Source organism: Saccostrea cucullata, unplaced genomic scaffold (assembly GCF_032062105.1).
Source record: "Saccostrea cucullata isolate Sc308-1 unplaced genomic scaffold, CSIRO_AGI_Scuc_v1 ctg134, whole genome shotgun sequence".
NCBI lineage: Eukaryota > Metazoa > Mollusca > Bivalvia > Ostreida > Ostreidae > Saccostrea > Saccostrea cuccullata.
In genome coordinates, this window is record NW_026927214.1 from 95,470 (window position 1) to 110,831 (window position 15,362).

At 37.2% G+C, this 15,362-nt stretch overlaps 1 protein-coding gene across 1 annotated transcript in view; it reads left to right on the forward strand.

The window, feature by feature from the left end:
• The window catches only part of LOC134273753 (piezo-type mechanosensitive ion channel component 2-like), a 57,059-nt gene that overhangs the window by 34,974 nt on the left and 6,723 nt on the right, over positions 1–15,362 (forward strand). Inside the window, exons 29-49 of the mRNA XM_062755972.1 lie at positions 1,127–1,251; positions 2,530–2,589; positions 2,798–2,855; positions 3,058–3,221; positions 3,746–3,831; positions 4,469–4,525; positions 4,899–5,160; positions 5,480–5,659; positions 5,893–5,985; positions 6,335–6,396; positions 6,497–6,650; positions 6,787–6,834; positions 6,947–7,113; positions 7,338–7,496; positions 9,062–9,209; positions 9,435–9,620; positions 9,808–9,906; positions 10,089–10,258; positions 10,566–10,679; positions 10,832–10,896; positions 11,873–12,083. Coding sequence (XP_062611956.1) covers positions 1,127–1,251; positions 2,530–2,589; positions 2,798–2,855; positions 3,058–3,221; positions 3,746–3,831; positions 4,469–4,525; positions 4,899–5,160; positions 5,480–5,659; positions 5,893–5,985; positions 6,335–6,396; positions 6,497–6,650; positions 6,787–6,834; positions 6,947–7,113; positions 7,338–7,496; positions 9,062–9,209; positions 9,435–9,620; positions 9,808–9,906; positions 10,089–10,258; positions 10,566–10,679; positions 10,832–10,896; positions 11,873–12,083 — 2,668 coding nt within the window. The remainder of the gene's footprint in view (positions 1–1,126; positions 1,252–2,529; positions 2,590–2,797; positions 2,856–3,057; positions 3,222–3,745; positions 3,832–4,468; positions 4,526–4,898; positions 5,161–5,479; positions 5,660–5,892; positions 5,986–6,334; positions 6,397–6,496; positions 6,651–6,786; positions 6,835–6,946; positions 7,114–7,337; positions 7,497–9,061; positions 9,210–9,434; positions 9,621–9,807; positions 9,907–10,088; positions 10,259–10,565; positions 10,680–10,831; positions 10,897–11,872; positions 12,084–15,362) is intronic.

A 15,362-nucleotide genomic window follows, 5' to 3' on the forward strand; every position in this document is an offset into this window, starting at 1 on the left:
CCTGTTTGTTGTATTGTAGCGATCCGTTCTGGTGACTACTACCTGTTTGTTGTATTGTAGCCATCCGTTCTGGTGACTACTACCTGTTTGTTGTATTGTAGCGATCCGTTCTGGTGACTACTACCTGTTTGTTGTATTGTAGCGATCCGTTCTGGTGACTACTACCTGTTTGTTGTATTGTAGCGATCCGTTCTGGAGACTACTACCTGTTTGTTGTATTGTAGCGATCCGTTCTGGTGACTACTACGTGTTTGTTGTATTATAGCGATCCGTTCTGGTGACTACTACCTGTTTGTTGTATTGTAGCGATCCGTTCTGGTGACTACTACCTGTTTGTTGTATTGTAGCAATCTGTTCCGCAGACTACTACCTGTTTGTTGTATTGTAGCAATCCGTTCCGGAGACCATTACCTGTTTGTTGTATTATAGCGATCCGTTCTGGAGACTACTACCTGTTTGTTGTATTGTAGCGATCCGTTCTGGTGACTACTACCTGTTTGTTGTATTGTAGCAATCCGTTCCGGAGACCATTACCTGTTTGTTGTATTATAGCGATCCGTTCTGGAGACTACTACCTGTTTGTTGTATTGTAGCGATCCGTTCTGGTGACTACTACCTGTTTGTTGTATTGTAGCGATCCGTTCTGGTGACTACTACCTGTTTGTTGTATTGTAGCAATCCGTTCCGGAGACCATTACCTGTTTGTTGTATTATAGCGATCCGTTCTGGAGACTACTACCTGTTTGTTGTATTGTAGCGATCCGTTCTGGTGACTACTACCTGTTTGTTGTATTGTAGCGATCCGTTCTGGTGACTACTACCTGTTTGTTGTATTGTAGCGATCCGTTCTGGTGACTATTACCTGTTTGTTGTATTGTAGCAATCCGTTTCGGAGACTGTTACCTGTTTGTTGTATTGTAGCGATCCGTTCTGATGACTACTACCTGTTTGTTGTATTGTAGCGATCCGTTCTGGTGACTACTACCTGTTTGTTGTATTGTAGCAATCAGTTCTGGAGACTACTACCTGTTTGTTGTATTGTAGCGATCCGTTCTGGTGACTACTACCTGTTTGTTGTATTGTAGAGATCCGTTCTGGTGACTACTACCTGTTTGTTGTATTGTAGCGATCCGTTCTGGTGACTACTACCTGTTTGAGGACGATGACGTCCATGCTGAGGACCCGACCAGTATCACCATCGGAGGAGACTCTGAGGAAGACGAGGACAAGGACAAGGCAGATCCTATCAAGGTGAAGTAATCACAACTGTGTCCTTATATAATTACAGTAAAAAATCAGAACTGTGTCCTTATATAATTACAGTAAAAAAAATCAGAACTGGGTCCTCAGATAATTACAGTAAAAAAAAATCAGAACTGTGTCCCCAGATAATTACAGTAAAAAAATCAGAACGGGGTCCTCAGATAATTACAGTAAAAAATCAGAACTGGGTCCTCAGATAATTACAGTAAAAAAATCAGAACTGGGTCAGAGGATAAGGACAAGGCTGACCCTATCAAGGTAAATAAATCCCAGAACTGGGTCCTCAGATAATTACATTAATCAGAACTGTGTCCTTATATAATTACAGTAAAAAAAATCAGAACTGTGTCCTCAGATAATTACAGTAAAAAAATCAGAACTGGGTCCTCAGATAATTACAGTAAAAAAATCAGAACTGGGTCCTCAGATAATAACAGTAAAAAAATCAGAACTGGGTCCTCAGATAATTACAGTAAAAAAATCAGAAACGGGGTCCTCAGATAATTACAGTAAAAAAATCAGAACTGTGTCCCCAGATAATTACAGTAAAAAAATCAGAACTGTGTCCCCAGATAATTACAGTAAAAAAAATCAGAACGGGTTCCCCAGATAATTACAGTAAAAAAATCAGAACTGTGTCCCCAGATAATTATAGTAAAAAAAATCAGAACGGGATCCCCAGATAATTACAGTAAAAAAATCAGAACTGGGTCCTCAGATAATTACAGTAAAAAAAATCAGAACTATGTCCCCAGATTATTACAGTCAAAAAATATCAGAACGGGGTCCTCAGATAATTACAGTAAAAAAATCAGAACTGGGTCCCCAGATAATTACAGTCAAAAAAAATCAGAACGGGGTCCCCAGATAATTACAGTAAAAAAATCAGAACTGGGTCCTCAGATAATTACAGTAAAAAAAAATCAGAACTGGGTCCTCAGATAATTACAGTAGAAAAATCAGAACTGTGTCCCCAGATAATTACTGTAAAAAAAATTCAGAACTGGGTTCTAGGATTATTAACCTGTCAAGGTAAAAAAAAAGCAGAACTTTGTCCTCAGATAATTACATTACGACAGAGAAATATTATCTTGTCAAAGTAAAAAAAAAAAATCACAACTCTGTCCTCAGATAATTACATAACAGTGGAGGAATATTACTCTATGAAAGTGAATGAAAGAAATCAGATGTAGTAATCATTTATAGGACAGTTTTGCAGTGAGTAACAATGTAGATTGTTGAAGCTAGCTCTGTTTGTGTTTGTAGTTGATATCCACAGCCATAGAATCAGGTCCTAAAGCTGCTGTGGAACAAGCTGAAGACGAGGTAAGCTCACGGTGAATAAAGGGACAGAACTGCAAAATACTACTCAGTTATCTCCCTTTAAATGTACTCCTGTCTTTCCATTTGTATTTGTAATATTGGAGGCTCCTGTGAATGACCCCTGTACAAATCATGTCTTGACTCTTGTTTGTAAGTACCAGGTAACTGGCAAACAATACATATTCAAACTGTGTAAATTTATTTTTATTAGGAAGAAGATAGTGAGCAAGACGAAGCAATCAAAGAGGAAGAAAAGAAAGAAGAAGATGGTATGAACAAAAAAAAAAATTATGTTCCTTATTGATTACAATGACCATTGTTTTGAAGTCAACATTGGAAAAAGATTTTTCACTTTATCATGAGAGTTACATGGACGATTTGACATAATAGATTAATTAGTTCATTATCGGTAACTTCCAAATGTGATTATAAATGTGTTAACATTGTTTAATTCAGTTTTCTTATTTTTAGAATCTAAGTTAGAAAAAGTGAAGTACATCTTTAAACTGATTCAGAAGTTACTGGAGGAGTTGGCTGATTGGATGATATACAAATTTAACAACATCTCCAAGAACCACCGCCTGGTGGCTACGGAACTAGAGCGTGAGATGAGAGCTCAGAAGCAGAGGATTCAGGTCTGTTAACTCTTCCTCTCTGCCCCTCTCTCTATCTCTCTTTTGGCAAGTTCCTTTGTCAACATTTACAGGTCATTTGGACTGACACAGAACGAAATTATTCAGTCCTTGGTTGCTTTTATCGGTTTTGCCAACAGGACCAAAATATTTCAAAAACTCTGGGGAGAGGCAGTCTCATAAACAGAGGATTCAGGTCTCTCTCGCAATTTCTCACTCTCTTACAATACAGATACATGTATACACATGATGAAACTGAAATCACTATAATCTATTTGTCTGTCTGTGTATGTGTTTTGTCCAACCTGTATCTTTAACACTTTTTTATAATCTGTAGACTGAAGTATTTTATAGTGCTTGAATATGTACATATGGTGTTCAGTAGTTTGCAAGTTGACAGTTATTTTTAAAGCTATTTTAAGGAGTGACCTATGTTAACTTGCTCCTTTGGAGGACTTTGTCCTAGTAGGATAGTTTTATTTGGATTGAATCCTTCTGATTTACTCCTGTTCCATTGTTTTCCACAGAGAAGCAAAGCCAGACCTAAAGTCAAGGATGAGACAGTCAGCCTAGACATACCGGAGGACGGGACCACAGGGCCGACAGGGGCCAGGTATCAGATTGATTTATTATGCTAGCTTCTGTCTGATACGGAAGCCCATTTAGGACCTATCAAAAAATATTTTTGAATTCGTTATAACGATTTTTAGAATTCGTTTTAACGAATTTAATTTGTTCAGTAGAATCGTTATAACGAACTAATTTGTTATTAAGCAGCGTTATTATTTGTTCTTGTTTTTGAATTCGTTATAATGAATTTAATTTGCAGCAGAGATGGAGTTGATGTGACTGAGATTACAGAGTGTGTTCAACCAAAAATTTTGTTATAACGAATTCAACAAATCTTGGATTAAATTCGTTATAACGAATTCAATAAATCTGTAATAACAAATTAAATTCGTTATAACGAATTCAATGAATCTGTTGTAACAAATTAAATTCGTTATAACATATTCAAAAAATCTATTATCACAAATTAAATTCGTTTTAACGAATTCAATGAATCTGTTTTAACAAATTAAATTGGTAATAACGAATTCTAAAAATCGTTATAACGAATTCAAAAATATTTTTGATAGGTCCTAAATGGGCTTCCGTAGTCTGATTCACAGTTAACCTTGTATTTATATTTAGTAGATTAAGTAACTTAAAAGCAGCTTACAATACACTGTGTGTTTTTGTTGTTGCAGCAGAAGTGAAGTTGATGTGACAGAAATTAGTGTAGTCACCACCGAGGATCTTGGAGGGTAAGGAAACAGTTTTCATTTCTTGTCTACTTTTGAATTATGATTTTAAACAAACATTTTATGTTGCAGGACCCCATTTTCATGAGACATTTGAAATTTATAAGCAAGACAAATTTTTAAGAAAATTATTTTTTTGTCAATACAAATATAAGGACCACCCCAGTCGCCTCTTACGACAAGCAAGGGGATACTGAGGACCTATTCTAACCCGGATCCCCACGGGGCCCTTAAGAATGAAAATATAAGCAAGATGAAAAAATATAAGCAAGATGAATTTTTTGCAATCATGCGATCCTGTTTTTATGTAAAAAAATTTCTTGCAAATAAAATATGGACTTGATGGTATTGTTAATTGTATCTTTCTCTCTGTCAGAGATTCAGTGGATGGATTACAGGGTAAACCCTCCACGAAGTTTGAGACAAACAAGAACAAGATCTTCCTGCTGCTGGAGGCGACCTACTATGTCGTGGTGTCGCGGTCAGAGCTGGTCTGTTACTTCCTGATGATTCTGAATCAGATCCTGTACTGCAGTCTGCTCTCCCTACCCCTCCCTCTCATGGTGTTCCTGTGGGGCATGCTCTCAGTGCCACGCCCCTCCAAGACTTTCTGGATCACGGCCATCACTTACACAGAGGTAATGTAGGGCTATATCATTAGTATGTTCTACCAGTTATGTCTCTATAATTCGTAACTCTCTGTTAGGCTGTGAGCTTCTGGAAACTAAATAACACGGAAGGTACTCTTATGTAAATTTAGTTTTCAAAATTTTGTGCCATTGCAGTTGTTACTTAAATATTCTTCTCTTTTTCCCTCCCCTGAAAGGAATTTTTTTGTTTTTTTTTATGTAATTCCTGCTTTTTCAAGAAGAGTGTCTGCATAGGCTTTGCCAGTTTCCAAATTTTTATTGAGATATTCAATTAAATATGTTTGAAGTAATCTGTGTTATTTTTCAGGCGGTGGTAGTTGTGAAGTACTTGTTCCAATTTGGATTTTTCTCCTGGAATAATAACACCGACATAAACACTGAGCCCTTCTGGCCCCCGCGTATCATCGGTATCGAGAAGAAAGACGGCTTTGTGACAGCGGATCTAGTGCTTCTATTGGCTCTGTTCATACACAGATCTGTCCTCAAGGTCAGAAAATTCTCAGCTGTAGTAGATCTGATGTAGAAGATCAAACATTATCAATTTTTCCAAAAAATATTTCATATAATGAAGAAAATATTAACAATCAGAAAGAAAAGAATTGTACTATTACTCTTTTAGAACTTTCGAATTATTATTTTTATTTAGGGGTCTAAATTGTGGAAATATATAATTTTGTATGGTCTCTGATGAGTGCTTTGAAACTATTGTTTTTTATCCAGAGATATGGCTTGTGGAAGGATGCTGATTCTATCTCAGCTGACCTGGTTAAAATCGAGGAACATTTATCTGTACCAACTACACCAGTACAGGAGGTAGGAAATTAGGCAGAGATTCATTATTAGTTTAGAAAAATGAAGTGTATCAAAATGTCTTAGTGCTTTTCACAGAAGAGACAATGTTCAGAGAAGAATTATGTCCATTAAAAAAAAGCAGGAATATTTTGTAGTTGGAGTACTTAAGCATTAACTTCTTATTTTTGGATGTTGTTGGTGGTATAACAGCTAGCACCTGTCCATGATGATAAATTGATTACTGCACATTTTCATATATGATACAGGGTTGAATGTTATAGATTTCTAATGTAATTCATAATGAAAATTGCACATAGTGTAAATTTAAACTTGTAAATTTTAACAATCTATAAATTTTGAAATATTTTAGGAAGCCAAGCCTCTAGAAAGCAGCAGGACTACACAGGACAGTAATGGAGATGATAGACCAAGGTAGAGTTTCGAAGCTCCTCTATAATCTAATATATAACTTCACTGACCCCTACTGTTTATTTCAGTTTTGAAATAACCTGATACTTCTCTCCCCTTGCAGCCTCCAGTTGGTGTTACAGCCGTTTAAGAGTTTCTACAGTCAGCTGACCGACCCTAAATACAACGCTACCACCGACGTGTACGCCTCCATGTTCCTGTGTGACTTCATCAACTTCCTCATCCTCGTGTTTGGTTACTGGGCATTTGGTCCAGAGGTACACAGATTTAGGATTACTTGGACTCTTTTTGTAAATTGATCATTACCTCAATAAGATAGTGTTCCTGACTGAAGGTTTTAATAATGACAAAGAGAATATGTTTATGATCTGTGTATAAGATTTTTGATTTCAGCAAACCTCTGGTGGAGACAATGTAACAGAGTACATCTCTGAGGACAGGGTGAGTGTTCTGATGCTCAATCTCAGTAATTCTGTAAATATGTGGAATTTAATTACAACAAAGCAATAAGACAGGGTAGAGATGTCTTTGTTTTGTTCCTGCTGTTTTCCAGATTCCAGTTCCATTCTTGATTATGCTGTTGACCCAGTTTATCCTGATCATCGTTGACCGAGCCCTTTATCTGAGGAAGAACATCCTGGGGAAGTTTATCTTCCAGATTCTCCTCGTCATCCTTATCCATGTGTGGCTCTTCTTCATCCTGCCTTATGTCACAAAAAGGTCAGCACCACATATTTATAGCTAAGTTTAGAGGAAAGGGGGGGGGGGGAGAAGGGGAAAGTTCTTGTTCAGTGTCTCAGCCTCAATGTTTAGCTCTGGGTTTGCTTCTTATCATTTGACTTGTTTGTTTACTTCTGTACTTTGTTATTTTCTACAGGAGATTTTCTGAGAACACTGTTGCCTAGCTGTTTTACTTCAAGTGCCTTACTTTGTTATTTTTACAGGAGATTTTCTGAGAACACTCCAGCCCAGTTATTTTACTTCTTTAAGTGCCTATACTTTGGATTGTCAGCTTACCAGATAAGATCCAGCTATCCCACCAGAATACTTGGAAATTTCCTAACCAAGAAATACAACTATCTCAACTTGTTCCTCTTTAAAGGGTAAGTTTTATAAACAACATATATTGACAAATTGAAGGTTGATGATAACTTAATTTACATCTTTAGTGCATACAACTTTGATGATCTTTCAGCATTTTTTGTTTGTGTTTAACCAATGAGTGGAGTTATAGTATATGTCATATCTTTGTAATCACTAAAAAGTTGATTTCCTATAAGTTGACATTGATCTCTAGAGCCATGTGTTAATACCTTGTTTTTAGCTCACCTGAGCCAAAGGCTCAAGTGAGCTTTTCTGATCAAAATTTGTCCGTTGTCTGTCGTTGTTGTCGTCGTTGTCGTCGTTGTCGTCGTTGTCGTCGTCGTCGTCGTTGTAAACTTTTCACATTTTCGACTTCTTCTCAAGAACCGCTGGGCCAATTTCAACCAAACTTGCCACAAAGCATCCTTGGGTAAAGGGGATTCAAGTTTGTTCAAATGAAGGGCCACGCCCTTTTCCAAGGGGAGATAATTATGAATTAGTGCAAAATTAATTGCATTTTAAAAAAATCTTCTTCTCAAGAACCACTGGGCCAGGAAAGATGAAACTCATGTGGAATCATCCTCAGGTACTGTAGATTCAAGTTTGTTCAAATCATGACCCCTGGGGCTAGGGCGGGGCCAAAATGGCCGACCCAAATTTTACATAGAAATACATAAGAAAAATCTTTTAAAATCTTCTTCTCAAGAACCACTGGGCCAGGAAAGATGAAACTCATGTGGAATCATCCTCAGGTAATGTCAATTCAAGTTTGTTCAAATCATGACCCCCGGGGCTAGGGTGGGGCCAAAATGGCCGACCCAAGTTTTACATAGAAATATATAGGAAATATCTTTAAAAATCTTCTTCTCAAGAACCACTGGGCCAGGAAAGATTTAACTCATGTGGAATCATTCTCAGGTACTGTAGTTTCAGGTTTGTTCAAATCATGACCCCTGGGGCTAGGGTGGGGCCAAAATGGCCGACCCAAGTTTTACATAGAAATACATAGGAAAAATCTTTAAAAATCTTCTTCTCAAGAACCACTGGGCCAGGAAAGATGAAACTCATATGGAATCATCCTCAGGTAGTGTAGATTCAAGTTTGTTCAAATCATGACCCCCAGAGCTAGGGTGGGGCCAAAATGGCCGGCCCAAGTTTTACATAGGAATATATAGGAAAAATCTTTTAGAATCTTCTTTTCAAGAACCACTGGGCCAGGAAAGATTTAATTCTTGTGGAATCTTCCTCAGGCAGTGTTGGTTCAAGTTTGTTCAAATCATGACCCCCGTTGCTAGGTTGGGGCCAAAATGGCCGACCAAAGTTTTATATAGGGATTTATAGGGAAACCTTTTAAAATCATCTTTTCAAGTACTTCAAAGCTATGATTAGTGATATTAATATGGAATCATCTTCAGGTAGTGTAGATTCAAGTTTGTTCTAATCATGAACCTCTGGGGGGTTAAAATTCAAGACCCCCCCCCCCCCCTCCCGGTAAACTTTCATTTCTGATCTGATATGTGTTTTCTCCAAGCCAATGTGCTCAGGTGAGCGCTGTGGCCCCTGGGCCTCTTGTTCCTGTGTGTAGGTTCCTGGCTATCCCGTTCCTGTTGGAGTTGCGGGTCCTGATGGACTGGATCTGGACTGACTCTACCCTGGCCATAGGAAGCTGGCTACAGATGGAGGACATCTACGCCAATATATACGTCCTCAAGTGCTGGAGGGAGGCCGAAAGGGTAACATGTCAATTATAATCCTCACAAAATCTAAATTAAAAATTGTCAATCTATATGTCCTCAAGTGCTGGAGAGAGGCCGAAAGGGTTACATATCTGGGGTTGCAATCATAGGATTACACAAAATCTGAGCTGAAAATTATCAATTGGTAACTGTTGAGGTATGCTATATTGAATGCTACATAACATGCTTAGATCTTTATGTAATAAAAACTTTAATTTACAGAAATATCCGACCCCTCGCTCTCAAAAGAAAGGTTCTCTGATAAAGTATGGTGTCGGAGGATTGTTGCTGGTTCTCGTGATCTTTATAATCTGGTTCCCGCTGGTCATCTTCTCCTTTGCCAACACAGTTTACGTCAGTAACCCGCCAGTTTCTGTGACGGTGTCAATTGCCATTGGAGGATTTCAGGTCAGTTTTTGACTTGTATGAGTTGATTAAAGTTTATCCTTCAGCTGTCTGTGTATGAACTGCAGTAAATACTTATTATTGTAGTCAAATATATTTACTATAGCTAGGTTATAATTAGAATATTTTCCAGTTTCACTTTTTGAAGCCATTTTTGTTCTTTTCGTTTAATCCTTATTTTCTGTTGCAGCCCTTATTCAAAGTTCAGGCACAGCAACAGAGCATAGAAACCCTAAGTACAGCTCAATACAATGACCTGCTGACCTACTTCAATGACATGGGAAATAAGGTCAGTCTGAATTTACATGTAAATACTGTCATAAAACAGAGAATTGGCATGATTTTTTATGCCTATTAAGTAATTGTAAATGTCTTTTTTTTTTAATACAGTAATCAGTGGACTACAAAGTCATTTAATGTTGGCAAAATTCTTGAGATATCTGTAATCAGTTGAGATGTTATAATTTGTAGAAAGCTGTGAGTAACCTGAACAGATACGAGCCTGAGGACATCACGATTATAAAGCTGAATGGGAAGTCGACATCCGTGTGGGGGATTAGTCCCCCCAGTAAGACGGAGTTACGGAACTTCCTCAACATGACTGTTGGGGCACAGATAGAGTTCGAGGTTAACTTTGTCAGGTAGAGAAGAAAAATTAGCATTTCTCAACATTTCTCTTGTTTTTGCAAGCTGTACATTTCATTTAAATGCTTACTTTACACTAATCTTTATGGAAACTATAATAATCTATTATGAGTGTTTGGTCATGTGTTGTCCAAGGTCCATCTGCTGGTAGTCTATCTTTCTATCCACCTATAACCTTTGATAATTATGATCTTCATGAACCTGACCTCCAGTGATGCCAGTCAGTCAGTAACAGCAGGTTTAGAGTTATTCAGTGTTCTAAGTGTAAGCTATTAGATCTGTCATGTTATAATTCTCCTGTAGAAACCCCACCTCCAGCGATGCTAGTCAGTCCTTAACATCTCATCTGATGGACACCCTGGATGACCCAACCAGAATGAAACTGGCCAAGCACCTAACAGACACCAGTAACCCTGTGTAAGTCTTACAATGTCAAGTCACTCAAACCATCCAGTAACTCAGTGTTGGTCAATTCTGTTATTTATTTGTGAGAGATAAAGGAAGATTAAGGAGTTGTCTAAGCTTAATGTAGTTGTTTTGTATAATGAGATTTTATATTTTTTATACAGGACAATTCTCAAACTTTTTACTCGCTTCTTCCGACTATCAAAGAAGGCATCCAATGTGCTTACATGTAAGTTTACAAGTTTACTTATCTGTCTAAGTTGTTTATTCTTAGGCATTTATAATACTGTAAACCAACTTTTATTCACGTGCGAGAAATATTTGCGAGTTCCGCGACCTATTGTAAGTCACGAATATTTATCGCCACGAACCAATCATTTTGCTTAGTATTCGTAGAAAATGCTTCCTCAGTCGCAAACATTAATGGTCACGGAGTGATTTCAAACTGAAAATCGTGAATAATACGCAAGTAATAGTTGACGCAAGTAATAGTTGACGCGAGTAATAGTTAACGCAAATAATAGTTGGTTTACAGTACCTTAATTACAGTATTCTTATGATTATTAGTCTGATTGGGAAATAAAACTTATCAAATTGTCAATGATCATTCATTTGTTTGTGTTAACAGTGGCGTAGCATCGTTTTTGAAAGTGGGGGGGCCAGCCAGAGGAAAAATTTTTTTTACTTACCTGAAAAAGTTGACAAGCAAAAAAAAAAAAAAAAAAAGGAAAAAGTGAAATTACCCAAAGCCGAACATCCTATTTTCGTGGTGGGGGGGGGGGGGGATAGGTAAACTTTTTCTCAGTGTCAACTACTTTAAGTACCAATTCTAATACTACATTTTCGGTACATCACTAAAAGTGCGGGGGCCAACCAGGCTTTCAATTAACATTTCCTATAGTATAAGTAATGTTGGGGAAAAAAGTGGGGGGGCCAGGCCCCCCCGGTTGCTACGCCCCTGGTTAACAAGTGTGTAAAGCTGTTATTTTGGCTTTGTTGGTTCAGTTGTATTGTAAGTAAGATTGCTGAAAATATCAGATCAGAGAAAAATCAAGATTTTTTTTCAAAGCCGGGCCAATAAAAAATAAAGGATATTAATCAAGATATGAGAATTTTTCTTAACGTGAAATATTATTTTTTCTGTGTTACTATGTAGAGGCCTTAAGTGTTAAGAAGCCTGTGTTAAGGTATCTCTTGTTTTGTAGTTATCCCTAAGAGTAACGTCTCCATGCAGTTGAGTATGAACAATGTGACAGAATGGTGGAACGTGAAGGAGCTGATCTCCACGTCCCAGCCCGAGCGCCTGTGTCCCGACCCCCAGATCAAAAACTGCGGAAATTCCTCGGACTACCTGACACTGATCACCCTGAACGACCGAGCTGCACCGGCCGGCTTCTCTCTCATCACAGGATACGGGTAAGAGTTGTCTCTCTTAGTGTCAATGTTTAAACTAAGTGTCAATGTCATATATTTATTCTTCATACTAACATGAATGACATATATGTATACCTGGCATAAATAAACAATGTATTGTATATTATGTGTGTGTGCAGCTTTATATTGGAATTAATTTGGCCTTTATTTGGAATTCTTTTGCTGTATGATCAGATTTTCACCTAGAGCATTTATTTTCTTGGCATGGAACTTTTTCACAGCTTGTTTATTGCATTTATCATTTATTGGAAAGTATTATAGATGTAGTTTATTATTTCATTTATAGTGCATTATTATGCTTGGTAGTACCTTGTGATAATTTTTAGTCTACTGTCCTTTGGTTTACTGTGAAATCACAAGTTTTCTTGGGGGTTTAATTTTCGTTGTTTTTAGCTCACCTCAACGAAGTTGGGGGAGCTTATGTAATACCCTCGGCGTCCCCGTCGGCGTCGGCGTCGGCGTCAGTGTCGGTGTCGGCGTCCCAGGTTAAGTTTTTTGGAACAGTTTTCTTTTAAAGTACTTCTATGTCCTATATTGATTAGACATGCATGGAAGATGCTTCTAGTGTGTTTCATTGTACCAGTCAAAGTTTCAGATGCTGCAATTTCAGCAAAGGAATGACCAGGTTAAGGTTTTTGGAGCAGGTTAACATTTTTGGTGCAGTTTTTGGTGTTGGTGTCATTTCCAAGGAACTATAAGCCCTATGTTGACCAAACTTGCATGGATGATACATCTAAGGATGTACACTAATGGACTTGCTTCGGATGCTGAATCTGACCTACATTTTCCAGTTGAGTAAACAGGTTAAAGTTTTTGGTGCAGGTCTCATTTCCAAGTAACTATGAGCACTATTATAATGACCAAACTTAAAAGGATAATACATCTAAGGACGCATACTACCAGGCTTGCTTCGGATGCTAAATCTGACCTACATTTTCCAGTTGAGTGAACAGGTTAAAGTTTTTGGTGCAGGTGTCATTTCCAAGATACTATGAGCACTATAATGACCAAAGTTGCAGGTTTGATACATCTTACAATGCATACTACCAGGCTTGCTTCGAATGCTGAATCTGCCCTACATTTTCCGGTTGAGTGAACAGGTTAAAGTTTTAGGTGCAGTTTTCATTTCCAAGATACTTTGAGCCCTATTATGACCAAACTTGCATGGATGGTACATCTAAGGATGCATACTACCAGACTTACTTCGGATGCTGAATCTGACCTACATTTTCTGGTTGAGTGAACAGGTTAAAGTTTTTGGTGCAGGTCTCATTTACAAGTAACTATAAGTCCTATAATGAGCAAACTTGCATGGACGATACATCTTAGGATGCACACTAATGGACTTGCTTCGGATGCTGAATTAGACATACATTTTTCAGATAATGGACCAGGTAAAAGTTATGGCTGCAGGTCTATTTACCAAAAAACTATAAGGCTTATATAACATTGTATAAACCAAACGTGCACAAATGATTCATCAAGGGATGAAAACTCTCAAATTTGCTTCAGATCTGGATTTTAATTACACTTTCATGAAAAAGAACTAGTTTAAAGTTTTTATATACAGCTAGGTCTATTCCAAAGTATCAGATCAAAATTGCATAAATATTTCCATTTTTGGATGTACACTTCTTTTTGGTTAATTGTGTGACTTTACCTTACTTAAAGACAACATTCATTGAGGTGAGCTCTGTAATCTCTGATTACCTATGTTTGAGGAATGAAGCGACCCACGAATTTGTGTCCATCAAGAAATGTAAAATGTTTCGTACATAAAACTAAACAATTCTTCATCCATGAAATCAAATCCCCAATGAACCAAGAGTTTTTCCTCAAACCTTGAAAATTTGACCCCATGAAAATATGTGCTGTTACAGTATATGTATTTTTCCTGAGTTGCTGTAAATATTTTGATTTAAATATAAGAATTCTGTATTTGAAATTTCTTAGAAGTTTCTTCAAGAAGTAGATATAACTTTCCATTTATTTTGAAAGAGATAAATGTTTGGCATACAAATAGTTTTGAATCATAAAGGTGACAGTTGTTATGGATTCATTTCCTCTGTAGACCAGAGCTGATATCTTAATTGAGCTTTGTCTGTAGTCTGTCTGTCGACCCATTTGTAAAATTATCACATCTTCAACTTCTTCTCCAGAACTGCTGGGCCAATTTCAACAAAACTTGTCACAAAGCATCTTTGGGTGAACAGAATTCAAGTTTGTTGGAATGAAGGGCCATATCCTTTTTCAAGGGGGATAATTCAGAAAGTGAAAATTTGCATCTTTTAAAAATATTCACCCCAGGAACCACTGGGCCAAAAAAGTTTAAACTTTTTTTTATGTAGATTCAATTTTGTTCAAATGATGACCTCTAAAGTTAGGTTGGGGGCTACAGTGGGGGATAAACATTTTTCATAGGAATATATGTAAAAAAATCTTCTTCTCAGGAACAGTAAAGCCAGGATTAGTCATATTATTATGGAAGAATCTTCAGATAGTATAGATTCAAATTTGTGTAAATCATGACCCCTATCATGTAGGGATAGGTCACAATAGGGATCAAATCAAGGGAATATATCGGAAAAGTGTCTTTAATGCATAAGGAACAGCAAAGCTATAAAATTGAATTGGAAGCAAAGCTATACAAGCTAATTCAGAGAATTTGTGTCCCCTGCTTAGGGAAAAAGTAAACCATGTGCAGTTCAGGGGGAGGGGGGGGGGGGGGGGTCAGATCCCCATGACTGAATTTGTAGAATTATTAAATGTATACTGAAGCAAATAAAATATGCCAATATGGATATAAAGATTTGATTGCTTATTCTTTATTATGTGTATAGAAGATTCTTTTTATATGGAATATTTATCACACTGTATTGATGATTTTATGAGTTTGTACAACCCAGACCTCATAAATTTTTCATTTCACATGCTGATTACTATCATTATTAAGTAAAAAAAAAAGTATTTCGAAAAAAAAAAAAAAAAAAAAAATTGGATCGTCCGGGATGCGAACCCAGGCCCTCTCACATGTGAAGCGAGAGACATACAACTAGACCACGGAACTGCTTTACACTGGCACAAATTATATGCAAAGATGAAGTCACATACATGTATATATTCACGTTCGATATTGTCAAAATTTTACACAATGCATGGTGTCTAATTTAACCTTTATTAAACAGTTCTAATAGATGTAATAAGAATATAAAGTCCACCGAAAACCTGTTTTATACGTTATAACACTCCTCATGCGCCAGT